Source organism: Phocoena sinus, chromosome 9 (assembly GCF_008692025.1).
Source record: "Phocoena sinus isolate mPhoSin1 chromosome 9, mPhoSin1.pri, whole genome shotgun sequence".
NCBI classification, from domain to species: domain Eukaryota; kingdom Metazoa; phylum Chordata; class Mammalia; order Artiodactyla; family Phocoenidae; genus Phocoena; species Phocoena sinus.
The window spans coordinates 11,698,307-11,725,107 of NC_045771.1; the positions used below are offsets into that span (position 1 = coordinate 11,698,307).

The 26,801-nt window shown below is 48.6% G+C and overlaps 1 protein-coding gene across 1 annotated transcript in view; it reads right to left on the reverse strand.

The window, feature by feature from the left end:
- The window catches only part of CLCN1 (chloride voltage-gated channel 1), a 31,643-nt gene extending 7,480 nt beyond the window's left edge, over nt 1–24,163 (reverse strand). Inside the window, exons 1-16 of the mRNA XM_032642426.1 lie at nt 23,889–24,163; nt 20,537–20,657; nt 20,014–20,145; nt 19,291–19,419; nt 18,912–19,045; nt 17,648–17,725; nt 16,521–16,599; nt 10,270–10,395; nt 9,855–9,939; nt 9,530–9,631; nt 9,114–9,198; nt 8,690–8,839; nt 4,010–4,079; nt 3,687–3,797; nt 1,073–1,286; nt 705–838 (exon numbers count right to left, since the gene is read on the reverse strand). Of these exons, the coding sequence (XP_032498317.1) occupies nt 705–838; nt 1,073–1,286; nt 3,687–3,797; nt 4,010–4,079; nt 8,690–8,839; nt 9,114–9,198; nt 9,530–9,631; nt 9,855–9,939; nt 10,270–10,395; nt 16,521–16,599; nt 17,648–17,725; nt 18,912–19,045; nt 19,291–19,419; nt 20,014–20,145; nt 20,537–20,657; nt 23,889–24,068 (1,930 nt within the window). The 5' untranslated portion in view covers nt 24,069–24,163. The remainder of the gene's footprint in view (nt 1–704; nt 839–1,072; nt 1,287–3,686; nt 3,798–4,009; nt 4,080–8,689; nt 8,840–9,113; nt 9,199–9,529; nt 9,632–9,854; nt 9,940–10,269; nt 10,396–16,520; nt 16,600–17,647; nt 17,726–18,911; nt 19,046–19,290; nt 19,420–20,013; nt 20,146–20,536; nt 20,658–23,888) is intronic.
- Nucleotides 24,164–26,801: the final 2,638 nt, after the last annotated feature.

A 26,801-nucleotide genomic window follows, 5' to 3' on the forward strand; every position in this document is an offset into this window, starting at 1 on the left:
CTGTAGAGCACAGGCTCAGTAGTTGCGGCACACGGGCTTAGTTGCTCAGCGGCATGTTGGATCTCCCCGGACCAGGGCTCGAACCCGTGTCTCCTGCATTGGCAGGCGGATTCTTAATGACTGCGCCACCAGGGAAGCCCAATTTGGCTGTTTAAAATTGCCCCTAAGCAGGAAGGCTGTGCTGTGCCTTATGGAGAAGAGAAGTGTGTTAGATAAAAGCTTTGTTCAGCCATGAGCTAACCTTCTGTTGGTCATGGTGAGTTCAATGCTGATGAATTAACAACAGATATTGAATAAGGTGTCTTTAAGGAGAAACACACCTAAGACAAGTGTCTGCTTTGATTACTTGAAGAAAGTGTTGTGACCAGAGGCTTGCAGGAACCTCACCCTCAATTTCCTCTAGGAGCAATGGTTCAGTATAGTGTACCTAATTCAGTGTTCTTGGAAACTTTATAGAACATAACTAAAAGGACTAATGAAAATCAATTGTATTTCTTTCACTGGCTTTTTAAACTGTCTTCTTGTGCTTGTGTTATGGCTGTGTTTTTCCTTCCTTGAAGATGACCATGTTCCCTAAGGCTGAGCGTCCTGCAGCAGCCTGAGTAGCCCCTCAGACAAGCCGACTCCACAGTGCCGCCTCCACTTCTGTGGAGCCCTTGTTCAGGTCACTAGCTCAGGAATCTGCTTCCTTCCCTCCCACTGACCTTTTGAATCGACCAGTGGTAAAGTCTTGACTGTGGTGGTCTGGAGCAAGTTTCGCAACTCCCCATAAGTGCAAGAAGCTGAAACAAACTTCACGTCCCGTACCATGATGTCCTCAACAAAGACTGTAAATTTGCTGCAGAGGGAGAAAGCACAGGCAGGGTTAGCCTTACCACGTGCCTGTTCCTTCCACTCCTCCCGTGAGGTCTGCCATGCATTTGATCACTCATAATATTTATGAAGTGCGTGGGAACATAAAAATAAGTAAAAAGCAGTGCTTCCAGACGTTGACCTTAACGTCATGCTCAATCTCAGAACCTCTCACACCAACCCCATCAAATCTGAACTAATTCCAGCTGGTGCCTCTGACCTGAGCTGGTTCCAACCAAGGTCAGGCAAGTAGGGTAGCTTCTTGACCTGGATGATGCTGTCATAAAGGGAGGGCTGCAGGCTCTGAGCCACCATGTTGGCCAAGATAACAGCCACCATCATGGGTAGGATGTGAGCGATCTGACCCGTTAGTTCGAAGCAAATCACGGCTGTGGAGACTGTGTGGGATACTGCACCAGTCAGCGCTGCTGCTCCTAGAATGAGACACACGAGTGTACCGGTGGGTTAGGGCTGCCTTTCTTGTCATGGGGGCTACATGGGGATGTGACGGGAGTGACACAGGGTGGGGACACATGATCCTGGGCAGTGCCAACACTCCTGAGATAACCATTTGTCAGGAGTAAAGGGTTAGAATGCTGAACTGTTAGAAACTCATCATTTTGATCTCATTCTATGACCTTCGGCAATTTACAAAAATTTTGTGTGTGGCCAAAGTTTCATTTATAAAATAAAGATGGTGATGTGGCATCTATTCCTTGCTTTTAAAAGTTTGGATCACTCTGAGCATTTAAAAACCCATTTACAGCGTTTTACCTTGGGCCTCAGGTTTTGTTCTGTTTTGTTTATAAGTTTATTTATTTATGGCTGCGTTGGGCCTTTGTTGCTGCGCGAGCTTTCTCTACTTGTGGCGAGAGAGGGCTACTCTTCGTTGTGGTCCGTGGGCTTCTCACTGCGGTGACTTCTCTTGTTGCGGAGCATGGGCTCTAGGCGCACAGGCTTCAGTAGCTGTGGCACGTGGGCTTAGTTGCTCTGCGGCACGTGGGATCTTCCCGGACCAGGGGTCGAACCCGTGTCCCCTGTGTTGGCAGGCAGGTTCTTAACCACTGCACCACCAGGGAAGCCCAGACCTCAGGTTTTGATGCCAACAATTTATGAGTGGACAGAGTCAAAATTCAGGAATCATGCTGTAGACTTGGATCAATGAGATGCTGACTCTACTATTTCTCAACTGTATGAATAGAACTTAATTCTACTGGGATCCCATGCTCTCATCTCTAAGATGAAAGGGGTCATTAGATAAGTTCTAAGGCCCTTGCAGATCTAAGTCATTATGATTCCATAAGCTCTTTGACGATAGAATCTGTCTTACTTGTTTTTGGTTATGTTTTCCCACCAACCGAAATAGTCCCTAGTGCATTAACTATATTTGTTATTTAAATATGGGAAGAGGGCTTCCCTGGTGGCGCAGTGGTTGAGAGTCCGCCTGCCGATGCAGGGGACGCGGGTTTGTGCCTCGGTCTGGGAAGATCCCACATGCAGTGGAGCGGCTGGGCCCATGAGCCATGGCCGCTGAGCCTGCGTGTCCGGAGCCTGTGCTCCGCAACGGGAGAGGCCACAACAGTGAGAGGCCCGTGTACCGCAAAAAAAATAAAATAAAATAAAATAATAAATATGGGAAGATAGTCTATGAGAAAAGATGCTGGGGAAGCCATACATCAAAATGGAACAAGAAAATGTCACAAAAGGGAAATATTGGGAGGAATGATTCTCCTGGATGGTATACCCAATATCCTTCAGAACATAAACTAACACAGGAGCTATACTGGCAAAGGTCCACCAGGGAGATTGGGGGGATACCTGAGAGGCATGAAGATGGGGACTAAGAGCAGATGACTCTTATTGATGAAGGAGGTTTTTGTAAAGAACTGTGATGGGGGAGTAAGGTCCCTGTATGCACCCTAAAGCTAGTTAGCTCTAAATCAAAGGGAGGCATGGCCGTAGGTGTTACGGGATTTCAGTGAGGAGGGGAGGGAGGGAGGAAGCATAATAATTCTGGGGTGTATACTGGTCATTTTGTTAGACATGGCTTTTGGTTGGAAGGGACTATAGATTTAACAGAAAAAGATTATCTCAGACTCTCAAAATGTCAGGGCTGTAAGACACCTCAGAAGTCATTTTAGAATAAAGAAACTAAGGTGGAGAAAGGCCACTAACTTGCCCCATGGTTGTCCAGTGACAAAAGACAGGGATGAGTCCAGAGCCCATGTTTCTTAGCTCTTAGTCATGTGCTCTTAAGTCCCGTTAACAAGAGCACATCTGCAGGTTAGGAGTATTCAAGCCAGTCACCTGCACTGTTGTTTCCACGATTCTTTGGGAAAAAAAAAAAAAGCCCTTACCAAGCATTCAGAGGTGGTCCTAGGTGCTCTCATCCTTGTTATCTCATTTAATCCCCATAATCCCTTTTCTACATGAAGAAACTAAGGCTCTTGGGCTTCCCCGGTGGCGCAGTGGATGAGAGTCCGCCTGCCGATGCAGGGGACACGGGTTCGTACCCCGGTCCGGGAAGATCCCACATGCCATGGAGCTGCTGGGCCCGTGAGCCATGGCCGCTGAGCCTGCGCGTCCGGAGCCTGTGCTCCGCAACGGGAGAGGCCACAACAGTGAGAGGCCCGCGTACCGAAAAAAAAAAAAACTAAGGCTCAGAGATGTTTAATAAGAGCTAATGAGAGTCAGAGCCAAGGGTTGATTATGTGAATAAAAGTTGAATTAAACGGCATTAAATTAAAACCATATTGTGTAGCCTGGAATACAGATATCATGGGAGAGTTCGAGTGTGGGTATTTGGGGTGACAGGACGGTGGAATGTGTCTCACCAATTACTGCATAGCCCCCAGGTAGGATCTTGTAGATGATGTCATCAAATAAGATGCCATCTGGGAAAAGAATGGCCATGATCTCTCCTACCAGCCTTCCAAATGCAGCTCCTAGGGAGAGACAAAAGGAAGGAAGGTGTTGAGAGATTCAAGGTCTTTATCCTCTTTTTTCAGAGCCATACCTCCTTGGGCATTAAGACTAAATACAAACCCCCAGCCTTGCAGGCCTTTCCTTATTTTCTCAGTACACCAGTAAGATCCCAGCAGCCATCAGATCTTACTGCAGCCATCAGTAAGATCCCAGGCTTCCCATCAGAACTTACCGAGCACAAACACAGGCATGAAGCCTCCGCAGGGTATGGGCATAGTGGTGGCCACGATGGACATCCAGAACTGGGGTAAAAAGAGGCGTCAGGACACCCTCTCAACTCTGCCCAATACACACACACACACACACACACACACACACACACACACACTCTCTCTCTCTCTCTCTCTCTCTCTCTCTCTCTCTCTCTCTCAACCTCCTTCCCACTATCCTCCTCCTTCTTGCTTCAAGAGTTACAGACATCCTGGGATAGCTAATCCTTCTGGAAGCCATCCTGTCTGTCACCCTTCCTCCAGAACCAAAAACACATGGCGCGCTCAGGCTAAAAGCTCACCAAAGCCGACACTATAAGAAGGTTCCTCCAGGCGATCAACCCAAATTGTTCCTACCTGGAGTGACAATATTTGCCTTTAGGCAATAAAAACAAGGAGTGAGGCCCCAGAGGACTCCTCTGTCACTGCCCCCCAAAGGGCCCTAGCCTACTGTATCCTCTTAGCCCACAAAGGTCACCTCAGCTAAGCAGCCTGAGCTCTTGAACGTGGAGGATACCTTTTCCTGGCCAGACTGTTTCTGAAAAAAAAGCCCTAGCTCTAAGTGGCAGAACCGTAAAGTCACAATGACTTACTGCATGATTGCTTTAACTTCAACATGATCATTTACAAAGCCATCTACATGGCAAGCCTCACAAGGGAACCTGGAGTGAAGAGAGTCCTGCCTGAGCCATTTCCTTTAACATCAAATCACCTTCAACAAAGGATCAGAGAATCAGATCTGTCCTGACCAACCCGCAAGAGCCCACTGAGAGAGCCAGCTAAATCAGCCAGCGTGATAGAAAGGACCTCCAAGGCCAAGGTAGTATTCCAACAGGAATTGGGATGATTTGAGCAAAAGCAATATATACATTCTGCAGCAAAGAACGCAAAGGAACTGAGAAACCGAATGGAAAAAGGAGGAGTGGTTGAACTTTCGAAATATCTGTAAGAGAAATAAACATATGAGACATAATATAACAATTAAGCAACAGGTTTACATATCATTTCCAAAATAAGTAAGCCGATCTTAGAAAAAGATCTCAAACTAATTTGGTGAAAGATGACAACAGCTAAAGGTCAAAAGAAAATTGCCAGGCTCAAAGTATTTACAATTTAAACACTGCACGAACTTTATTGTAAACTAATGAGAAATAAGTTTCCTAATTTTCTGAACTTTAGAGAGAGAGTCTTCTGAGCCAGGGCTGTCCTCAGGAGACAATCTCTGAGAAGAGGCAAAATACATATGTCGTCATTTCAGAATAGGACTGTTTAAAACAGTTGACAGCAGCAAAGTTAAACATACAATTGAAGAGGATACAGATTGCAAATTCTTCGAGTGTGTAACAAGAGTGTATCTTGTCGTGTTTGCCTTCTCTCAGCACTGGCACAGTGCTCAGTAAATGCAGGCAGGATGTAGGTAGGTAAGTTAAGTAAGTACGTAGGAAGGAAGGAAGGATGGAAGGAAAGAAGAGAGTTTGGTCAAACAGTATTCATGCAAAGCAGAAACACGTAGAGCTAATATTTGCTTAAAACATCCAACAGTAATGCTTTCAGGGGAACTTGTTTAAACTGCGGATGACCAGACACCACTGGAGGCTACCCCATCAGACTGTCTGGAGACAGAGTTCTAGGCGCTTGCTGGCGCTTAAGTGATCCTGACATACAACATTTTGAGACCCCTTGAACTATTCTGTACTGTCTCTTTGGAATAAGTACATGAAAGCCATAGGGATTTTGTAGGCTCAGGTTAATCTGAAAGCTCCAGTAATAAAGATAATAGGTGGCTGATTGGTCTGATTTCAGAGGATGAACTTCAGAGTATCCTCCAAGGTAAGTGTAAGAATAGCAACAGGATCAGGGGCCACTGAAGTTATCAACTCCTATAGCACAGAGAATGACACGAGACTAGCATTCTTTTTGAGCTGTTAGCACATGAAAGGGAAGATCCAGAAGCAGGGTAAGTGATCTGGAACACCAATAATTCCCAAGATTTTAGACACCCAGTTCTAGAGAACTGGGAAACTAGAGACCCCTTATCACAGAGTCTACTTTATTTAAACCCTTCACAGGAAGGAACCATAGGAAGATTAGGCAAGAATGCTACAGAGCCTCAGGCAGTACTGAGAACTCAGGGATCTAGGTAATAATGTTAGACTTATTAAAAAGGAAACTGAGATGTTGTAATTATATTCATACTCATTATAAACACTCCAGAGTTACAACATGGTGATGCCTTCCATGTCTTAAAATTGAGAAGATGGAAGTTCCCTTCATCAATGTTATAAAGAGCTGAACTGAGAATCTTATCTGTGAGCACTGAGACTGCCAGAAGACCACATAAGCTAAATTTCAAATCAAACTGTGGAAAAATAGTTCTAAGTCACTTGTATGTTTTTTTTTTTTTGCGGTACGCGGGCCTCTCACTGCTGTGGTCTCTCCAGACGCACAGGCTCAGCGGCCATGGCTCACGGGCCCAGCCGCTCGGCGGCATGTGGGATCTTCCCGGACCGGGGCACGAACCCACATCCCCTGCATTAGCAGGCAGACTCTCAATCACTGCACCACCAGGGAAGCCCCACTTGTATGTTTTAATGTGCCTACGCACCCTATTGTCCACACTTTGGAAATAACAAGGGTATGGTTATGCGTCCAATGATAAGACAGTGAAAATGCTGGAAGCAGTGATTACTAGGTAATATCATGGATTTATAGCAGTGAATGGTTTTACATTTAAAATATTATAGAATAGCATAGGCCTGCTTCAAACTGTTGGGCTTGAAATATAGCCCAAGAAATGTGAGTTTCTTCTTGATTCACTTATTATGTAGACATTGTTGAGGATGTAATTCAGTGAGAAATTAATAAGAATGACATACAGTTGAGTCCTGATATATAATCCAAGTAGGTTTCTCAGAATAAATTTTAACCTGTAAGGTGAAATCCAGAGATATACTTGGGAATCTGAGGAAATGAGGTCAAGTGGGAAGGAAATGTTGAAAATACATACAGAATTTTGTTTCTCCAAAAATTTTCAAACGCTTAACATTTCAAAAGTATATATGATCCCGAAGTTACCATACAGCTCAGTCTAGAGGAGTATCAGAAAAATACCATTGTTATCACTGAACAAGAAATTCTGAGATGCCATCAAAACTTGGACTTGGTTACTGCAGATGGGTTTGTATGCTCAACAACCAATCACAGGAAGCTGGGGTTTATAAATTAGAGAAGATAAGCTCTATAACGAAAGTCCCAAAATCAGACCCCTAACAAGACACTGAGAACTTCTTTATGATAAAAATATCAAATCTTTTGAAGGAAGAAATGAAAATGATCTAAGTAATAAAGTGGGTGTGCAAAATATGGAAGCCACAGACCCAATTAATCCCCCTGGAATGGAATGAAAAAGAACATACATAAATACAGCCTCCAGAAACCCCACAGCAAATCCTGAGAACATAAGTAACGGAATTGGAACCTGGTGTGTCAAGCACCTGGTATCTCTAAGGATAAGACCATTGACAAGCACATTAAATGAGCAGCAAAAAACCACGAAGGAAATTTGAAAATAATTTTTTTCAACCATAAGCGTTAGATTCACCAAAGATCAATAATCAAGTATTACATATTTGGCACACAGTAGGTGCCTGAGAACATTTATTGAATAAACGAACCCACTACAGCTATTACAATATAAATATAACTTAGTGACTCATATCCTGGGGAAATATAGATTCACAATAAATATCAAGAATAAGTTAATAGCAAGGTACGAAAAAACATGAAAGATTAATGTGGACAGACTTTCAAATGAAGGCCCTAATATATAGAGGAAAATGTTGGGTTATTCAAGCAAGACATACTATTAATAATGAGGCAATCATCAAAAAAGAGAAAAAAAAGGCAATCAGCAATTATAACAGATGTCACAACCAGTGATGGAAATAAAAATATACTTGTATAAGGCAGTAATTGAGAAGTCTATAAACACGTGATCCCTAACGGGCAAATATGCAAAAGAACTGTTATAAAAGAGATCAGCTTTTGTTTCCTAATTGAAGTTAGAAGAAAATGGTTTAAGAATGGCAAAATCCTCACAGCCTCACTACCTAAATAGAGAATAATAACATTTATAAGAATTATTTATAGTCACTAATAAAGTGGATTTAAATATTTTATCCCTTTTGTAATTCTAGAAAAGAGATCATCCACTAGACTGGGGGAAAAATGGATATGCAAATCATCTGAAAATGGATAATCAGATGCATGGAGAATGAAGTACCTAATTATCTAACATGTGGGGGGATTTGGTTAATTTATCTGAGGTCTTTACACAGTTATCTGTATTGCTAAGCTCTTGTCCTTACTTACTTGGCTGCTGTCTCAATAATTTAGCAAGCGGAACCTTTAGAAGGGTTATAATAACTATGGCAACATCACTAAGCTGACATGAATGGAACATTAACCCAGATATTGGTTCACTTCTCTAGATGAGAAACTTACTTACGTTCTGGTTTCCAAACTGTTTTTTTATTAGGTTGGACGAAGATCAAATGAAGTTTTACCGTTCCCTACCCTATGCACACCCCGGTTCCCAGGTTGAAAACAGAAGCCCAGGGAGCCAGGAATGTAGGGAGAGGTACCTTCATGATGAAGAAGAGGGTGATGATGATGACGACATTGACTTTTGGGTGGATCCACACAGCTGACTGGCCCAGGCTTTCAGGGTCCCCTACATGCTTTACCCACGTGTTGTTGTCAAACAGGGTACTGATGGCTTCGCGAGGCATCAACTGTGAGAGGAGGAAGCAAAAGGGAGCGGTTCTCCAGGGATGTTCGGTACTTCCGTTTTTTTAAGAGAACCAATTCCCCAGTTTCATTTTTCACGGGACCCTTTTGCTTTTTTCTCAGGGAGAGAGTCTATCCTTGGGCAAAAGCACATATGCTCAGAAGCCTGAGGGACACCTGTGCTCTTTCCTCTTTTCCATGTGGCCCCATCCTGGCTTTGTCCCAGTCATGTGCTCAGTGACCTGACTCCCACCCTCAGAGGTCACCCTTGGAGCTGACCTCTCCAGCCATGAATTGTCCCATTCCTGGTGGGAAGGTGAAGGAGGCGATGACAAAGGTAACAATTCCAGGATAGAGCAGGCGGCTGAAAAAGAAACAGTTAATCCTCACCCTAATTTAGCCAGGCCACCGTGGACAACTCTCTGGACTCTGGTAAGCCAAAGTTTTACTGTAGTCTACTACAGTAAAACTGGAGTCTACTGTAGTCTCAGGCCATTAGACAGAGAATTCTCTCCACCAACAAGCAGTCTTTAAAGGGGAAACTACACCATTCATCCCTGTACAGTATCAGGGCTTCTATATTTTATCACAAGCCACCTAAAGGCATCTAACGCCTTCCACAAAGATTAAAAGGGAGGAACTCTTGGAGAAACCACAAGGTAAACAGGCAGGGCAGAAGACGGGCGGTGACTCACTGCTTAGCCAGAAACCGGCTGAGGGCCTTGTGCTTTCGGACACCGAGCATGACTTGGCGATGCAGGTACACAAATACAGCTCCCAGGAAACCACAGCAAATCCTGAGGGTGTAAGTTATGCAGAAATGATACCGTCATCCCTCGGACCTGGCTACCGCAGGGAAACAAATACCAAGCACACACCTTCCCTTTCTACCCACCTCCCCCCAACAATTTACACTTCACCCACACCAACCCCACCTTCCCAACTTGGGTCCCTTCCAGTGCAAAGCCACGCCCCAGCCCTGGTTCCCCACTGTCCTCCAGAGCAGACAAACCCACTGACCCGATGGCTGCAAAGGCTGGGAGTTCCTGCAGGTCAAAGGGGAAATCCATTCGGAAATTGGTTCTGAAGAGAGCTGTGATGGTGACTATAGGATGGAAAGGCCAAGGATTATGGTGGGAGCATCACAGAAACACACCGAGAAGGAACGAGGGTCATAGGTTTTAAGGATTAAAGCTTCCTCCCATCCCAATGTCTCCTCTTCTATTTGATTTCCTTTTTCTAACACTCCTGGCTGAGACACTCTCCCCTATTCCATGACCTGTATCCTTGCCCTATACATACCCTTGGGCCTTGGTCTCACTTCTCAGATGATGCCATCCACTCTTTTTCTGCACTGCCCCACAGAACTTCCCTCCACGCCCCATTACCAGCCTCCCTATTTCACACCGCCTCCACCCCAGGGCTCCCCTGTTACCAGCATCCTTGTTGAACACGGCTAGCACTCGGAAAACAAAGGCGCTGAACGTGGCTGCAAAGAATCCTCGCCAGTAGTTCCTCACGGCAAAGTAGGTAGAGGTGACCTCGATGCTAAACAGCACTCCTGTAGGGGCCAGGAAGTAGGGTCAGGTGCAGACAAAAGTGTGAGGCTCTCTCCCACACTCCCACCCCGTGGACCCAAGGAGCTTTTGCTGAAACTTCAATCACAGGGGGAGCAGAACTGGGAAGTGATGATCTCTTAGAGTGTGCCATGCTCAAAACCATATACCTGCTCAGGCTAGCAGTTTTTTGCAGGCCAGGGATGTGGTTCAACAAGATACAGAGAGGATGGGAAATGAGGGGGTTTAACCCACAAAACCTGAGGGTCAGGTGGTCGTGCCCTTTCCATCCCTTAGAAAGCAAGGTTGGGTGAGATTCACAGTTGTCTGGTATCCACAGGGATTTGAAAAATTTCTGCAAGAAAAGTTACAGAAGAGAAAGCTTCCAGAGCAGGTGCTCACTGGAGTGCCAAGCAGAGCTCAAGATTTACAGGGACTCTCCTTAACACCCCCCTCAATCTCTCCTCCCTTCTCCCATGCACCACGTACCATGCAACTGTTAGGGAAGAAATAAGAAAAACGAATAGGAAAGGGCTTTGTGAGAGCTGACAATACTCGATATTGCAAGAAAGGAAAGAGGATTCATCCACATTTTTTAAAAAAATTAATATTAAAAACCTGACTGAAAAGGACCAAATCCAGGGCGAAAACAAAGAGGCCAGAAGAAGCTATAAACAATTATGCTTAAGAAAGGTGGGTGATGATCCCTGGTCAGGGAAGTAGATCCCACGTGCGTGCCGCAACTAAGAGTTCGCGGGCCGCAACTAGGACCTGATGCAACCAAATGAATAAATATTTTTTTAAAAAAAAAGAAAGGTGGGTGAGGTAGAAGGAAACCTAATTAAGAGTCCTAAGTTGTACTGTTTCTGAGAGTAGTTGCTGGAACACAAATGAGAAGGTAAACAGATAGAAAAATAGCAAGAGTTGGTGGAGACAAAGTAAGGAAGCTAATAAGGGTATAAAAGATAGACTTAAAACATGCAAAGAGGACTTCCCTGGTGGCACAGTGGTTGGGAGTCCGCCTGCCAATGCAGGGGACACAGGTTCGAGCCCTGGTCCGGGAAGATCCCACATGCCATGAAGCAACTGAGCCTGTGCGCCACAACTACTGAGCCTGCGCTCTAGAGCCCGTGAGCCACAACTACTGAAGCCCACGTGCCTAGAGCCCATGCTCCGCAACAAGAGAAGCCACCGCAATGAGAAACCCGCGCACTGCAATGAAGAGTACCCGCTGCTCGCCGCAACTAGAGAAAGCCCGCGTGCAGCAACGAAGACACAAAGCAGCCAAAAATAAATAAAGGAAAAAAAAAAGATGCAAAGAAAATAGTCTTTAAACATACCAAGAATCAGGGAATAGACTGTGATTAGATGCAAAGAAAAAACTTACAAGAGAATTACCTAACACCTGGCTAAGCCTCATTTTTATCGGAAATGAAGAAGGAAAACAAGGAAATGCAGCCCATAATTAGATGAATGGAGAAGAGGCCCAGACCTAGGAAAATCCCGTGAACTAGATAAGGTTCGTCTCCCCTTGCTCTCTGCGAGAACGGCTGCTGGCCAGCCCAAGACCCCCAGCCCTCTCCTCCGTAGGTGACAGTCAGAGATGATAGGAAGTCATTTATGCCAAGGGAGTGTGGTTACTTCCTCGTGGAGGAGCTGCTGCATTTGGACAGGGGATTCCTCATGGTTAGCTCAATGGCGCCTTCTCTGGGGAGGTATCCCCGATCCCCCTCCGCAGGTAAAAACAGTCCTTCCCTTCCCTTGTTCTCTCGGAATTCTGGACTATCAGAGCACTTAGCACTTTCAGGTATAGTTATTTATTTACATCTCTGAGTTCCCCCAGGATTGAAAGTTCCTTGGAACCCAACACCTAACACAGTGCCTGGTACATAATCAGGGCTCGAGGCCTGTTCTATGGATGCGCAGAAAGGAGAGGGGAGAGGGGGACAGGGAAGGAAGAAAGAGAGCAGAAGAGAACAGATGGGGGGCATTTCAGAAAGCAGGGAATCTGAGGGACAGAGCTTTGCTAACCACCTCTTGCCCTTGCTCCCCAAATCTTATCCGGTAAGGCAGCTGTTTCCTTGGCCTAAAAGGATTTGACACAGTGGGGAGTCAGGTAGAGCAAGTCTCTCCTTTTCTTTTCTTTTTTTTTTTTTTTTTTGTGGTACACGGGCCTCTCACTGCTGTGGCCTCTCCCGTTGTGGAGCACAGGCTCCGGACGCGCAGGCTCAGCGGCCATGGCTCACGGGCCCAGCCGCTCCGCGGCACGTGGGATCTTCCCGGACCGGGGCATGAACTCGTGTCCCCTGCATCGGCAGGCGGACTCCCAACCACTGCGCCACCAGGAAAGCCCCTCTCCTTTTCTTTACCAGTAACAAAACCAAAGTCGGCTTTGATTTGTCGGATGTAAACTATCCAACTCATGAATGGATTACGACCAGTTTTTGAAATCCTAGGCTAGATTTTCTTTCCTGCGATGTGGTTCTGGGACACCTTCTCTAACAGTCTGTCACTGTGTACTTCGGAACGAGAGCTCATTTTCATATTCGCCTGAGCCAGACAGAAAACGTGCTACTAAGAGGAAACAAAGCATTAAAAACACAAACAGCATTTGGAAACTCTCTAGTCTCCTAGGTTCCGTAATACTGCTCTCTTTCCCACCCTGAAGGCTCCTCTCTGCCTTCTCCCTGGCGCCTTTGCCTCTGCCCAGCCAGCGCCTTGTCCTTGGTCTCCAACAATTGCTACTCATAGACACACTTTCTCAATTTCATTCATGCCCATGGCTTCAACTACCACCTCCATGCTAACCTACTGGTTAACAAAGCAATGCTTTCAGCTCAGTTCCTGAACTTCAGACTCACCAAGCCAGCTGCCTGTTTGGTATCACTTGGAGACGCCACAGGAACTTCAAATGCAACGTATTCAAAGTGAAATGTATCCGCTCCCCCAGACCTGTTTCACTTCCTATATTCCCTATCTCTTTTTTTTGCGGTACGCGGGCCTCTCGCTGTTGTGGCCTCTCCCGTTGCGGAGCACAGGCTCCGGACGCGCAGGCTCAGCGGCCATGGCTCACGCACCCAGCCGCTCCGCGGCACGTGGGATCTTCCCAGACCGGGGCTCGAACCCGTGTCCCCTGCATCGGCAGGCGGACTCTCAACCACTGCGGCACCAGGGAAGCCCCCTATATTCCCTATCTTGCTTGCAGCATCACTAACCACGCCATTTCCCTCGTTGTAAAATTGGAAATTAGCGTAGATTCCTCCTCCTTTCTTACCTTTCACATCCTCACATAAATCAGCCACCAGGTCCCATCGATTTTATTTTCTATCACCTATATATATCATTCTGTTCTCTATCTCTTCTGCCTCTGCCCAGTTCGGTCTCTCATTATCTAGCACCAGGACTATGACAATAGTCTTCTTGTTAATCTTGGATAAATCCTGTTAATCCACAGGCCAGTTCTATCCTGCACAGATCTGCCAGAGTTGGCCATGTCACTTCCTTATTTGAAATTCTTCCATGGCTCCCCTTCACCTGTGACAGCGTTCCCCAAAGTCAGGTCCATGAGATACTATGAGTTCCATAAGAAGGTCCTTGCAAAAAGAATTCTGTGGGAAATGCTATACTTGGGATATTCACAATACATGTCAGCATATCAAACGTTCTGATAACTCTTCCAGTTTAAAAAACTACCTTTTGGGCTTCCCTGGTGGCGCAGTGGTTGGGAGTCCGCCTGCCGATGCAGGGGGTGCAGGTTCATTTCCCGGTCCAGGAAGATCCCACATGCCGCAGAGCGGCTGGGCCCGTGAGCCATGGCCGCTGAGCCTGTGCGTCCGGAGCCTGTGCTCAGCAACGGGAGAGGCCACAACAATGAGAGGCCCGTGTACCACAAAAACAAAAAAACTACCTTTTGAACCCAGTATTTTTCAACTTATCTTATCTTGGAACACTGTTTATGGGTTATGTCTGTTAACACCATGAACTGTGTTCCATAAAACACATTCGGGCTAATTCTAGCCTAGAGAATGAAATTGACATTCTTGTGCATTTCCTAGGAGGACCTTCATGATTCAGCCCCCAGGTACCTATCCAGACTCATTTCCTGTCATTCCTTCCCCTGTATCCTCTAGAAATGCACATATATGTTAATTTTAGTCCCTTACATCTTGACTTTGCAATGCTGTCTCCTCTCTCTCCAGAATATCTTCCTTGCACTTTGCCCAGGCTGCCACTGGGATGCTTCTTGAGTGAACTGTGATGGTCTGCTTGCCTTCCTGTCTACCCTTTCAGCCGTGGGTACCTGAGAGCACAGGAACCAGCACAGCACCCAGAGGGCTCACGGCAGAGGGCACATATGGAAGCAAAAACATATTTGCCATTTTAGCCAAACACTGAAGTAAATTTCTTTCATCGGTGTAAGGAATTAAGAGTTGACCATATAGTGAGTAATCTAATACTAATTTTTTTTATTTTAGAATTAGTCTATGTTCGTAAAATAAAGGCAATCAAGTAATGTTATCTGCAAATTCATTTAATATTTGCCACTTATTACAAACATCCTGAAAACAGCATTTTGACTTTTCAATGCTTAACGTTTTCTCAAGAGCCATGTTTTATCTGTAACTTTTCTATTTGCCTCTCCCGTTCTCTACACGGGATCATGAAGAACCTTCCTCATTCACCCCAGAAATTCCAGTTTTATGCAAAAAATTCATATTCTCTTCACTTTAAAAGAATCTGATTAGAAACCAAAAAAAATGCTACCTTTCTAAAAATGTTCTTCAGACCTTCTGGATTTGTAAGACAAAAGACCAAATAAAGGTGAAAGCGGGTATAAATGCAAGTGTGAACATTTAATGTGTGCAGAAATTCAAACACACGACCCTTCACTGGCTGGTGACTATGACTTTAATGACAAGAGCTGACAACAAAAGTGCAAACAGGATGCCAGCTGACGTGTTCGCTGACATTGGTGCAGTGTCAGTTCAAGTGAGCATGGTACATTTTCATTAACTGTAAACGTTTATCCATATATCGTTCCTGAGCCAAGTCATCTTAGTTTCCTGAAGACTCCTCTATGCAAGGGCTGATTACATGTTCATAATTGAAAGACACCTCTAACAGCTGGTGCGTTTAAGAAGCATATGCCTTTCCTGCAGTTTTGCTTCTCAGATTGTCAACATGGTGTCTTTTTTATCACCAATGAATCCAATGAATGATCTTTATAATCCTTGCTCTGTTAATCTGGTTATAACTGTTATCAATGAGTAAATAAACACATACAACAGCTTTCTCTGACCATGCCCACTTGTTAGTTATTCAGGACAAGGAAAATAATCTGAAAGGTTACCCCATGTCGAACATTAGTAGAAAGAGCTAAACTCAATCTTAAATTGCTGGCAAGGAAAAACGACACTTTAACTTGCATCTGTAGTCCTCATTTAAAGCTGATTATTGGGACTTCCCTGGCGGTCCAGTGGTTAAGACTCCACGCTCCCAATGAAGGGGCCACAGGTTTGATCCCTGGTCGGGTGACTAAGATCCCGCATGCCCCAAAGTGCGGCCAAAGAATAAAAATAAAGCTGACCATTAATCTAAATAAGGCCCACCTAAACTTCTGTGTCCTTAACAACATACAACCAAAGGTAAGTCTTCCCTTGGAGAAGAAAATACACAGAGATGTCAATTATACTTCAATTAAAAACAACGACAAAAATGAATTATTCAAGAGCAAAAAACCAAGAGGAACATCCTTAGAAGTCCCCTGTTAGAAGATGTAGTAAGTGAAAGGCAAAAATATCCAACAATACGAAGGGTTTTAATATAAGTACGGGACCCATAAAGGCCGCCTCGGTTTTCCTTTCTGGCTCTACCACTTATTAACAGGATGACTGGCTCAAGTCACTAACTCTCTCTCTCTCTTCTTTAATGTAGATCTCATCCAGCTTTGGGCAGAAAGGGATGTAAAGTCCTTAGAACACTGCCCACGCATAGTAAATGCTCACTAAAAGCTATTCTTGCTTTACTCTTGTTTTCACTGCTCATAACAGAACTTGGGGATGCTGACAAAAACTGTTTTGGGATTAAGACCAGGCAAGTGGACAGACGTAGGCGGGGGTAAATCACTTGCCTCCAAGCGGTGTCCCAAAGCAACAGCCGACTCCTACTGCACAGCCCACGGTCAGCATGTCAGTGTAATAGTATGGCTGCTACTAGGGGAGACACAGACAAAGAGCCAGATGGGAAGGATGGGCAGGGGGGCAGAAGAGGAAAGGACAACAGGCAAGGGTGGGGAATAAGAAGGAGCGGCTTAAGTCACAGGGAATCACAGTGGCCCCGTCTCCCCCCTGCGATCCCAGGCCAAGAGAAACTCAGTTAGTTTGGCAAACTGGAAGTGATCTCCTAGCACAAGGTCAAACATAGAAAATGAAATAAATGTTAGGCAAATATATGGAAGGAAGGTCAGCCAATCAATGGTCACCAGAGAGGGGCTGGAGATGGGGACAATCACGGCAAGAAGTGTCAATAGCAAGAGAGACAGGAAAGGACTTCAGACAAACAGCACCAATAAAGCCGGCAAGAAATAGCCACCAGCCTCAAAAGAACAGACAGCTCTCTGGTAAAAAAAAAAAAAAAAAAAAAGAAAAAAGCGCAAGTGCCTGGAGTCCAGGGCCTGTGATCCAGGGTCACACCCTGAAGGCCCACCCACCAGTCCCTTCCGCGAGCACCCCTCTCCACCCCAAAGCTTGTGGCAACCGCTCCAACCCCTCGGGCCACCGGGGTAGGGAGGGAGTGGGACTTGCCTCCGACAGGGGCTGCAAAGCAGCATCCCACGCCCACCGCGCAGGCCGACACCAGGAGATCAAGCTGCCCAGGCACAGTCTGCAACAGAGAAGCTCGCGGACAGGGCGGGGGAGCGCTGGGGCGGGGGAGAGCGCACGAGACGGGGTGGAGGGGCAGAAACAACAAAGGGACGGGGCGGCACCGGAGGGGAACTGACACCCGGGCGGCTGAGGAGCGGACCACGTGCCAAGCCCCGATGCGGGGGGAGGGATCGGGGTGGGGGTGGGGGGCGTCAAGGAACGGGCACAGGCTAAACAGCGGCATCGCGTGGCTGCAGTAGGCGGGTGGCGCCACGTGTGTGGGGACGAGGGAGCGTGGGTTAGCGCAGTGCCCGGCTCAGCATCACGGCCAAGGCAGCCCTGCCCCACCCGCCAGCGCGCACAGCCCCAGCTCCTTTTGCCTTCTCAGCCTTACCTCGTACACCCCACAGAGCACGGACATGAACTTGCTGAGGACAGCGGCGCAGATGCTGGCAATGTGGACAAAAGGGCCCTGGGAGAGAGGAGAGGGACGAGGGGTCAGGGGCAGGGGGCCGGATGGGGGGCTTGGCGGCATTCTTGGACAGACATTGGTTGCTCCAGGCACTGTACCAGGGGCTGGAAATACAGACGTGAGCAAGATAGAGGTTCTGCCTTCGCAGAGCTTCATCCCAGGGAGGAAGGGGGGTGATACGCCAGCATATTATCATTTCAGAAAATGTCCCCCGCTCGCCACGAGAGAAAGCCCCCGCTCAGCAACGAAGACCCAACGCAGCCATAAATACATATATACATACATACGTACATTTGTTTCAAAAAAAAGGGAGAAAAAGGAAATGCTAGGAGCTAAGAAGAAATTGAGGGAGGGTCAGAGGAGAGCGAGAGAGACAGGAAAGCTGAGGGTGGGATGGGGAAGGTCACAACTGAGTAAGGCCTTGGTGGAAATGAGGCGTGAGCCGCATGGGCATCGGGAAGGAGAATGTTCCAGGCTGAGGGGACAGCAAGTGCAGGAGCCCCACGAGGGGGGCAAGCTCGCGCAGTTGAGTGGCAGGAAGTGCCTGTCACTCAAGCTCGGGGGAGGAGGGGCAGCCTGATCTCCATAGCCCCCCTAGGCCCCAGGAATAAGTCTGGACCTCATTTGCAGAGGAATGGAAAGCCATTCGAAGTTCCTGACCAGAGGGCAGACATTCCTGATTCCATTTGGAAAAGATAACTCTGGCTGCAGGGGGGGGCGAGAAGGTACAGGAGCACAACCTTGAAAAAAAAACAGCCTCTTTTACGTCTCAGTTTTCACAGAATGTGTCTGGATTGTCTCTAAGGCAGTGGTTCTCAACTGGGGGAGATTTTGCCCCCAGGGGACCTTTGGCAATGTCTGGAGACATTCTGATTGTCACTATGGGGGTTGGGGGGGAGAAGACTGCTGCTGGCATGTAGGGGGTAGAGGCCAGGGAGGCTGCTAATCATTCTGCAATGTACGGGACGGCCCCCCAGAACCAAGAATCACTCAGCCCCAAATGCCCACTGTGCCCAGGATGCGAGATTCTGCTCTAAGGTGCTCCCAGCGCTGATGAGGACCTTCCCATGTATCTCTTCTCCAGAATCCCCATGGTCCACGGCTGTCCCTGGAGCTCCCTCTAGACTCCGTGCCGCCCTCTGCCTGAGGACCAGCCCAGCTCACCCCACAGTAACTGGAGTCCTACCTCTTTCCCCACAGGGATGCCACTGCCCAGCCCCGCAGTCAGGGCCACAACCTTGGCCACGAAGGCCTTGAGGGTGAGATATTCCTTCAGGACAACCCCGCGCAGTATCGTCTTCATTTCAGGGATTCCGGAGCCTAAAAGGGTTTTTAAAAAAACAATTGTGTGCAGGTTCAAGCTGGAGGTTAAAGGTAGACGGACATCCAGATAGTGGACATGGGGGTGGGGCGAGAGGTCTATGGGGGGAGGACAGTAGCAACGCGGCGAAAGGACTGTCAGGGGGGTGGGGGAGGGAGGGAGGGGAGCGCGAGGTCTACAGGCCAATGAGATTCTGCTGGATTATGTTGATGGCATGATGGGGTAGGATCTGGGAAGTTCTCACCGACAGCCTGGGGAGAGATGAGGTGGCAGAAGAGGGCACTGAAGAGGATGAGGATGAGTGGGAAGCTGACCCAGACCAGGAACTGCAGAGGCAGGTGGGGCTGCATCTGGTAGTAGGTCCACTTGTAGGCTGCAGAGACAGGCGTCTGGGCTTAGTCCTATGTGGATGGCATGTTGCTGCCATCCCACACTCACGGCATGGAACAGCGTGCTAGGAGCGTGCTCCCGCCATGGCTGTCCCGTTCGACCTCAGAAATGGCACTGCTGTCATTTGACACAGTGGGGGGTCTAAGCTGGGCATGAGACGTGACCCGTTCAAGTTCCCACCACTTGTAGGAGGTCAAGTGGGCGCCAGTGCAGCAAACCACACTCTGTGGGCGCTTCATTGGAGGCTGTGGCTCACCCAACCAGCCCGGTTAACCCGGCACTGAGGGGCTCCTGGGACTCCAGGTGTTTCCAGTTGCCTGAACTGAAAAGTCCTAGGAGAGCTAGGACAAATTGGTCACCCTGTGAGAGGGGTCCCCACAGCTTGGCTGGTAGCAGGTGGGAGGGGCAGAAAAAATGGATCTGGGTCTGGGTCTGGTCTCATCCTGGGCCAGAGCTACACCTGATCTCCTCTGTGTACCATCCTCCTCCCAAAGCCCCCCCAGCTTACCCTAGGTCGAAACTCTAGAACAACTGCAGTATGGGGAGGGCTGAGGGCAAAGGACCAGGTTAAACCTACCCTGAAGGGTTTTGGCACTGACATAATCCATGCACCAGCTAACCAGAGCCATAAGCAGCCCCAGAAGCAGCAGAAAGATCCAGTCTTCCCCTAATTTTCTTCTCATCACGAGTCCCAGACGGTGGATACAACCTAGGAAAAGAAAGAAAAGGGGAGCAGGTAACCAGTCGCTACTGTGTGTGTGTGGCTGAGGATGGGACGTGCAGGGCCCTCGGGGTCTTGTCTCTATGTCTCTGAGTTTCTTCTCACTGCTCTGCCCTTCAGAAGGCACCAAAGTCCAGTTCCCCATTGGCTACTTGATTCCTTTCTAAACCCTAGTTTCTTGGGGCTGCGTGGGAGGGATAGTAGGAAGGCAGAGTGAGAAGGACATGGGAGCCATGTCTTCTCCTTAATACCTGGAGGAGGGCTTTGGTGTGCGTGTGGGGATGGCGAGCCAGAAATATACAGCAGGTCTTCTGAGCTAGTGTCCTAATCCCTGTACGTCCTTGCATTGCACATTCCTTTATCCCCCGGTCCCCATCACCTTGACATTTAGAATAGTGATCCTCTTCCGTGTTGTCCATGGAAGCACTGGAGTCCATCGTCTCGGGCATCCCTGTGTCCTGCTCGTTGTCTGAGAACTGTGCTTTGTGATGGCCATAGATCTGGACAGAGGGAAATGGGAAAGGTCTGTCTTGTTGAAGAGTTAAAAGAAATAGAGGGAAGCATACAGATCCACAGATAAAACAAACAAACAGCTTTTTAAAATCCTGGGTGTTGGGCTTCCCTGGTGGCGCAGTGGTTGAGAGTCTGCCTGCTGATGCGGGGGACATGGGTTCGAGCCCCGGTCTGGGAAGATCCTACATGCCGCGGAGCTGCTGGGCCCATGAGCCATGGCCGCTGAGCCTGCGCGTCCGGAGCCTGTGCTCCGCAACGGGAGAGGCCAGAGCAGTGAGAGGCCCGCATACCGCAAAAAAATAAATAAATAAAAATAAAATAAAATAAAATCCTGGGTGTTGAGGGCCTCGGGCAGGGTCACTCTGTGGTCATCCATGCCCTCCCTGCCCCACTCTCCGTCTGCACTTTTCCCACTCCTCACCCTTGTCTATCCATCCACACCCTTGCACATCTGTAGTCATCTTGGTCAACAGCAGCCTTCATCAAGGGGACCAATTTCTACTCTGAAGTAGGGATACAAAAACTGTGCTAAGGGCTTCCCTGGTTGTGCAGCGGTTAAGAATCTGCCTGCCAGTGCAGGGGACACAGGTTCGAGCCCCGGTCCGGGAAGATCCCACATGCCGCGGAGCAGCTAAGCTCGTGAGCCACAACTACTGAGCCTGCGCTCTACAGCCCGCGAGCCACAGCTACTGAAGCCCGCGCGCCTAGAGCCCCTGCTCCACAACAAGAGAAGCCACCGCAATGAGAAGCCGGCACCACAACGAAGAGTAGCCCCTACTTGCCACAACTGGAGAAAGCCCGTGCACAGCAATGAACACCCAATGTAGCCATAAATAAATACATACATACATACATCCATAAATGTATTTAAAAAAAAAACCTGTGCTGATACGGGACATCTGCATCAATTACATGTTTTTGTGTCACTGCTTCCTCTGTCTCAGCCTCTCTCGTTTCCCCAGACCCCTCACACTGATGTGGACGGGGTGAGGAAAGACCAGCAGGTGACTCTTCGTTGCCCTTGGCCTTGGTGTGTCTAGCTTCAATGAGGCCCCTCAGATGCCCTGCCAGGCTTAGACAAAGCCCATCCACCTCCCGTCCTGTGCTCAAATGCACAAACTGGACCCAGCCCGGATAAAGCAAGTCAGTCCACTTCCTCCTGAAGTAGAGCTTGCGTGTTTGGGGGGTGTGTGTGTGTGTGTGTGTGTACACGTGCAAGGTCTCTAACTGCCCCACCTCCACTGCACTAACTACGTCCTCTGGAGCCAGGGTCAGGCCAGGCCATGTTGCTGGTTCTGGGAGAGCCTGGGTGGAAGAGATCTGATTTCACAATACAAGAAGTAGAGTTTATGCCCGAGTCCTGGACAGGCACGCACTAATACCCTGCTCATGGCTCTTTCGTCTTCTGGGATGTGACTGAGAGAAGCCGTGTTTCCCTCTGTGCCCTACCTGGCCCCCGAGAGAAGACATTACCCACGGGGGGCCGGCACACTGGCTGCGTCAGCCCCCTTGGTTCCCAGGCTGGTGGAGACGAGAAGAGGGTGCTCCATGCCAAACTGGGCTGGGAAACACTGAAAGAGCCGGATCTGTGCTGGCTGGACCAGTGTCCACCAGTCGAGCAGGGCTGGGGGGGCAGGGAGAAGGCAAGCCCGAAAGTATTCGCAGCGTCCGGATTCCTTAACAAAAACACCCGTGTGGGGGGCGGGGGCTGGGGCTGGGGCTGGGAGGATGGGTGAAGCGATGCTGACAAAACACTGATGACTGATCACCGGGCAAGGGGTACTTGGGCATTCATTACACTGCTCTTTCTGTTTTTGTATGAGTGTGAAATTTCCATAATAAAATTTAAACAGAGAAAAACTTAAGTCCAAACTCCCCTTCTTTGCCTTCAGGGCTCTTTGGAGGCCAGCCCAACCCTACTTCCCAAGTCACCTCAGTATTCCTTTCCAACAGGAAGCTTCACGCTAGTGCACCTGGTTTCCTCACTGTCACCAGGAGTGCCATAACTGCACCTTTACGCAAGTTGTCGTCCCACCCAGACTGCCTCCACGGTGACGGTGAGCCCAGGGCCATGAGGAGAGGTCTTTCTGTCCAACCCCACACAGTGTTCCAGAGTCCCCTCCTCCAGGAAGCCCACTCTGACTCACCATTGGAGCCTCTGCTGGCTTTTGTGTCCCAAGTCCCCACCTGATTCTCCGGGGCTGCCCTTACCCACCACTCTCGGGATGGATCCGGACTGAGACGTGGATCCTCTTGACCCCCGACGCTGAGATCACCCAGCCCAGGCCAGCCCTCAGTTTCCCAGTCCTGTCTAGACCCCGTAAACTAGAGGAACCACAGTCCACCCCCTCGTTGGCTAAAACACTTTTAAATCTTGATTTCCTGGTCCTCCTGGCAGGTTCCATCCTGTCGCTCTCTACATTAGTGAATGGCTAATCCTAACCTGTGTATTTATCTGCAACAAGCTCCCAGCCTGTCATTCAGCGGTGCTCATCCCATTGCCCATTCCTAGACGTCTAGAAGCCCTGGAGGATATTTATCCCTGGACATCCCTAATTAGTTCACAAGCCCCTCTCTCTGGGTACAGATCTCTGTACCTGTCCAGGTGCCTGCCATTTCATCGATTCTTAATTAATCCTCCCACCTGAAAGTTGGATTATATTTCTTCTGCTCGTTTGACACTGGTCTACCTTTGATCACTGATATGCAATTGAGTCCATTTTCTCCACTCACCCCAACTCTTCTGCCTTCTGCAGAAGTGCTGATTTGTGTGTGTCCTGCCGAGGGTGGGGAGGGAGAAATCCTCCGGTGGTATCTGCGTGCGGGTGAGGGCGTAAGGACAGCTCACGCACACAGAGGTCGGGTGAGGGTGTAAGGACAGCTCACGCACACAGAGGTGTGGTCCCCTCTGCCACTCACCTCGTGTGGGTTATGTAAGCACGAGCTCGTCATGCATGTGTGGCTCTGCCCTCTCCCCCCAGGATTCGGGGGTTCTGTTAGTAAAGCTTGTGTTAAAGTACCCGTGTATCTCTGTATAAGGAGCTCACAAGGCTGAACCCAGACCTTCGAAGAATGTTCATATTTTGAACACATGACTGCGTACTTTTTCAAGTTAAAAAGATCACAGTGCTCCCTCTTTTCACCTGATTCCTCTTTGCCCCCAATCCATGGCACCACCGTCTCCTCGAATCCACCGCCCCCTCCCCTTAGGACTTTACCTGTGTGGGGCGGGCGTTGGGACGGGAGCCTGCATCCCTCCGGAGCCTGTGCTGCAGGCCCCCACTCTTGGAGGGCAGTCCGTAGCTGGTGCAGTGTTCAAAGGGCATGTACTGGTACTGGGGGGCGCTACCCCACCAGCTGGGCTCGGCCCCAAGCCTCTGGGACCCAGATGGCTCCATGCTCCCTCCCCCAGCCAGGCCTCGGCCTGCTTGTCCCTGCCCTCCCCCCAGTACAGCTCCTTAAGCCTGCCCTCCTGCCTGTCCCCAAGGCGTCTGGGGCAGCGTGCCCACCCCCAGCTATTTATAGCTATCTCTCCGTCACATGACCCCCCCCCCCCCCAGCCACATCTGATCTGCTTGGGGTCGAAGCAGGTGTGAGAGCCGTGTGGGGGAGGGGTTGGGATGAGAACCTGTGGGACAGCCCCGCAGGGAATTCCCTCAGCAGGGCCAGCACTGTCCCCCTCCTTAGTCACTAGGAGGCTCCCAGCCCCAAGCCACTGGTCCGGCTATAAACATTGCCCAGACCAGGATGGAAAACGGCTTCGCATGCTCTCAGACCTGTGTGCTGCCCCGGGTCTGCATCCTCTAAGCAAGCCACCTCTTTTCTTCAGTCTGTGGGGACATGAGGGCTGAGGAGCTGGACGGAGTGATCCTAGGGTCCCGAAGCACCGGGGGGCAGCTCACCTGGCAGAGTACCCGGCGCCTCTCTGCCATCTTTCCCTGCGGGCTTGTTCCCAGCTCTGTGTCTTCCTGAGGTTTAGTTCTCATCTGTCGAACCAGCTCTCCCCCAAACCCAGCCAGTGTTCAGCTTTCTCCTCCAGCTCTGCCTTTTCTGTCTGCCAGAGGCTGCTGGTGATGCTTTGGGGTCATCCCCTTGCCCACACCTTCATCACCCCCTGGGCGTGGGACACAGGGGTAATAGCCTCGCGTTCTGGCATTTCTCCCACGCCCCAGACTGGTACACGTCAGCCACACCAGCAGCCTGGACGTACAGGGAGGGACTGAGCCTCCGTTTAGACCGTGAAGCATCCCTCGGAGGTCTATCAGGGCAGGTTAGATAACGGGGGAGAAGGGGAAGTGGGCCGGGGGAACGAGGGAGGCCGAGGAGGGAACGGAAAGGGCGTTTCTCGTGATGAGCCCGACACACATAAAAGACGACAGGGAAGTACTCTGATATTCTTCCCTTTTCAGGTCAATAAATAATTTTTGGCCAAGGCCAAACTACTCTATCTGGCATCACACTTTTTTTTAAACCAGTTTTCCTAGTACAGTCCTTCCCCTCTGAGCTCTTCACTATAGAAAAAAATTGGTAAACGTGAGCCAATGTGTGGTTTAGGATCCATCACCAAGTGAGGTCTGTCCCAGGACAGCCAAAGTTCAGGGACTGCAGGGTAGGGACACCAAACATCTGGTCTACAGTTACATTTTGTTCTAGGCTAAATGGGACTGTCCAAAGCAGGTGGGAGAATGAATACCATTAAAAGTACCTTTTCTAACATAAATCTGAAGGCCTATAATCTACCCACGAAGATTAAAAATGTGTGATTTGAGGGCCTGGAGGTTCTGTAACATCTCACTCCTCTGCAGGCAGAATGTAAGAAAAGAGATCTAAGGGGATGGTGTGAGATGAAAGAAATACTTTCTTAATTAAGAAAATAGAATGCCGAAGTGCAATTATATTCTTTGCGGGGGGCTTCAGAAACAGAAAAGGTTTTCATGCCTTTGTGGAGTATGGCTCCCCTGAAGGTAGCCAGTTTCTGTAGGGGCGCAATAATCCCAAGAAACAAGTATCTAGGGCAATTGCTATTTCTTCACCGCTCCTGAGAAAATCAGGTCCTGGTTGTGGATTCCAAAATTTGAAGGCAGAAGTTGCTGGCTCTGAGAAAACCCTCATACCCCACCAAGCCCCCTAGAAGAACCAGCAGCAATTCTAAAAACCAGATTCTGAAATCACGAGGGTCGAGGAAATCTATAGCTGCTAGCGCTGGAGGGCAAGGATTTGAGAGTAATGATCTTGAGTCTGAGATTAGAGCTAGTTAAAATCTCATGGGTTATCAGCCTGCAAGAGAAGAAAATAAAATGTAAACAGTGCCCCCCTCCATCCCAACACCCCATGGGTGACAGTGCTTAGGCTCTTATTTGGAAGGCCAAAGATGGGTTTCTGGGGAGTTCTTTGAAAAGCTCCTAAATTTGGAAACGAATTCATAAGCATGCATTTATCTATGAGATATGTATACCGTATATGTATTCTTTTGGTGTTTTAAGTAGACTTTCTTGAGGTCCATGAGACTAGAAGGTTAAAACCTATAGGCTTATAGAATTTCTATTTGAAGGAAGGTTGTTGAAATGACCATCTGGGTCACAGGTGCAAGGGGACGTGTGTTAGGGTATAGGTGGTCGTGAACAAGCCAGCCCCTTGGCATCCCCACATCAATTTAAGCAGGAACTTTCTCCCCGGGTTAAACCCTTGTTTTCAGACTCCCACCTCTTCAAGTCTGGCCTCTCCAACCATTGGATGATACACCATTACATTCTCTCTAAGGCGCTTTCGGTCATGACTTCCCCTCTGCACATCCAGCCTAGTGTGGAACCCATGACCACCTACTTTCTGAAACTTCACCTAGGCAACTGCAACTTCCTCTGAACACACTTTCCCTTTGCAGTTGTCCTCACTGGCAGTCATTTCTCCTCTACTGCTTATTGGACCTTGCCTTCCAGATCCTTCAAAAATCCCTGGTCCCTTCCCATACCTTGCATATGAGGCCTCCCCGAGAGCGCTGGACCGGGCTCTTTCTTTCTCCCCTTCTGTATTTTTGAACACGATACAGTACACTTTTCCCTATTCTCTACCCCAGAAGGGCTAAGATGGAATAGTCTTTGGTCTCAGGCTCCTTCTCCCAGCTCAGTGGGAAA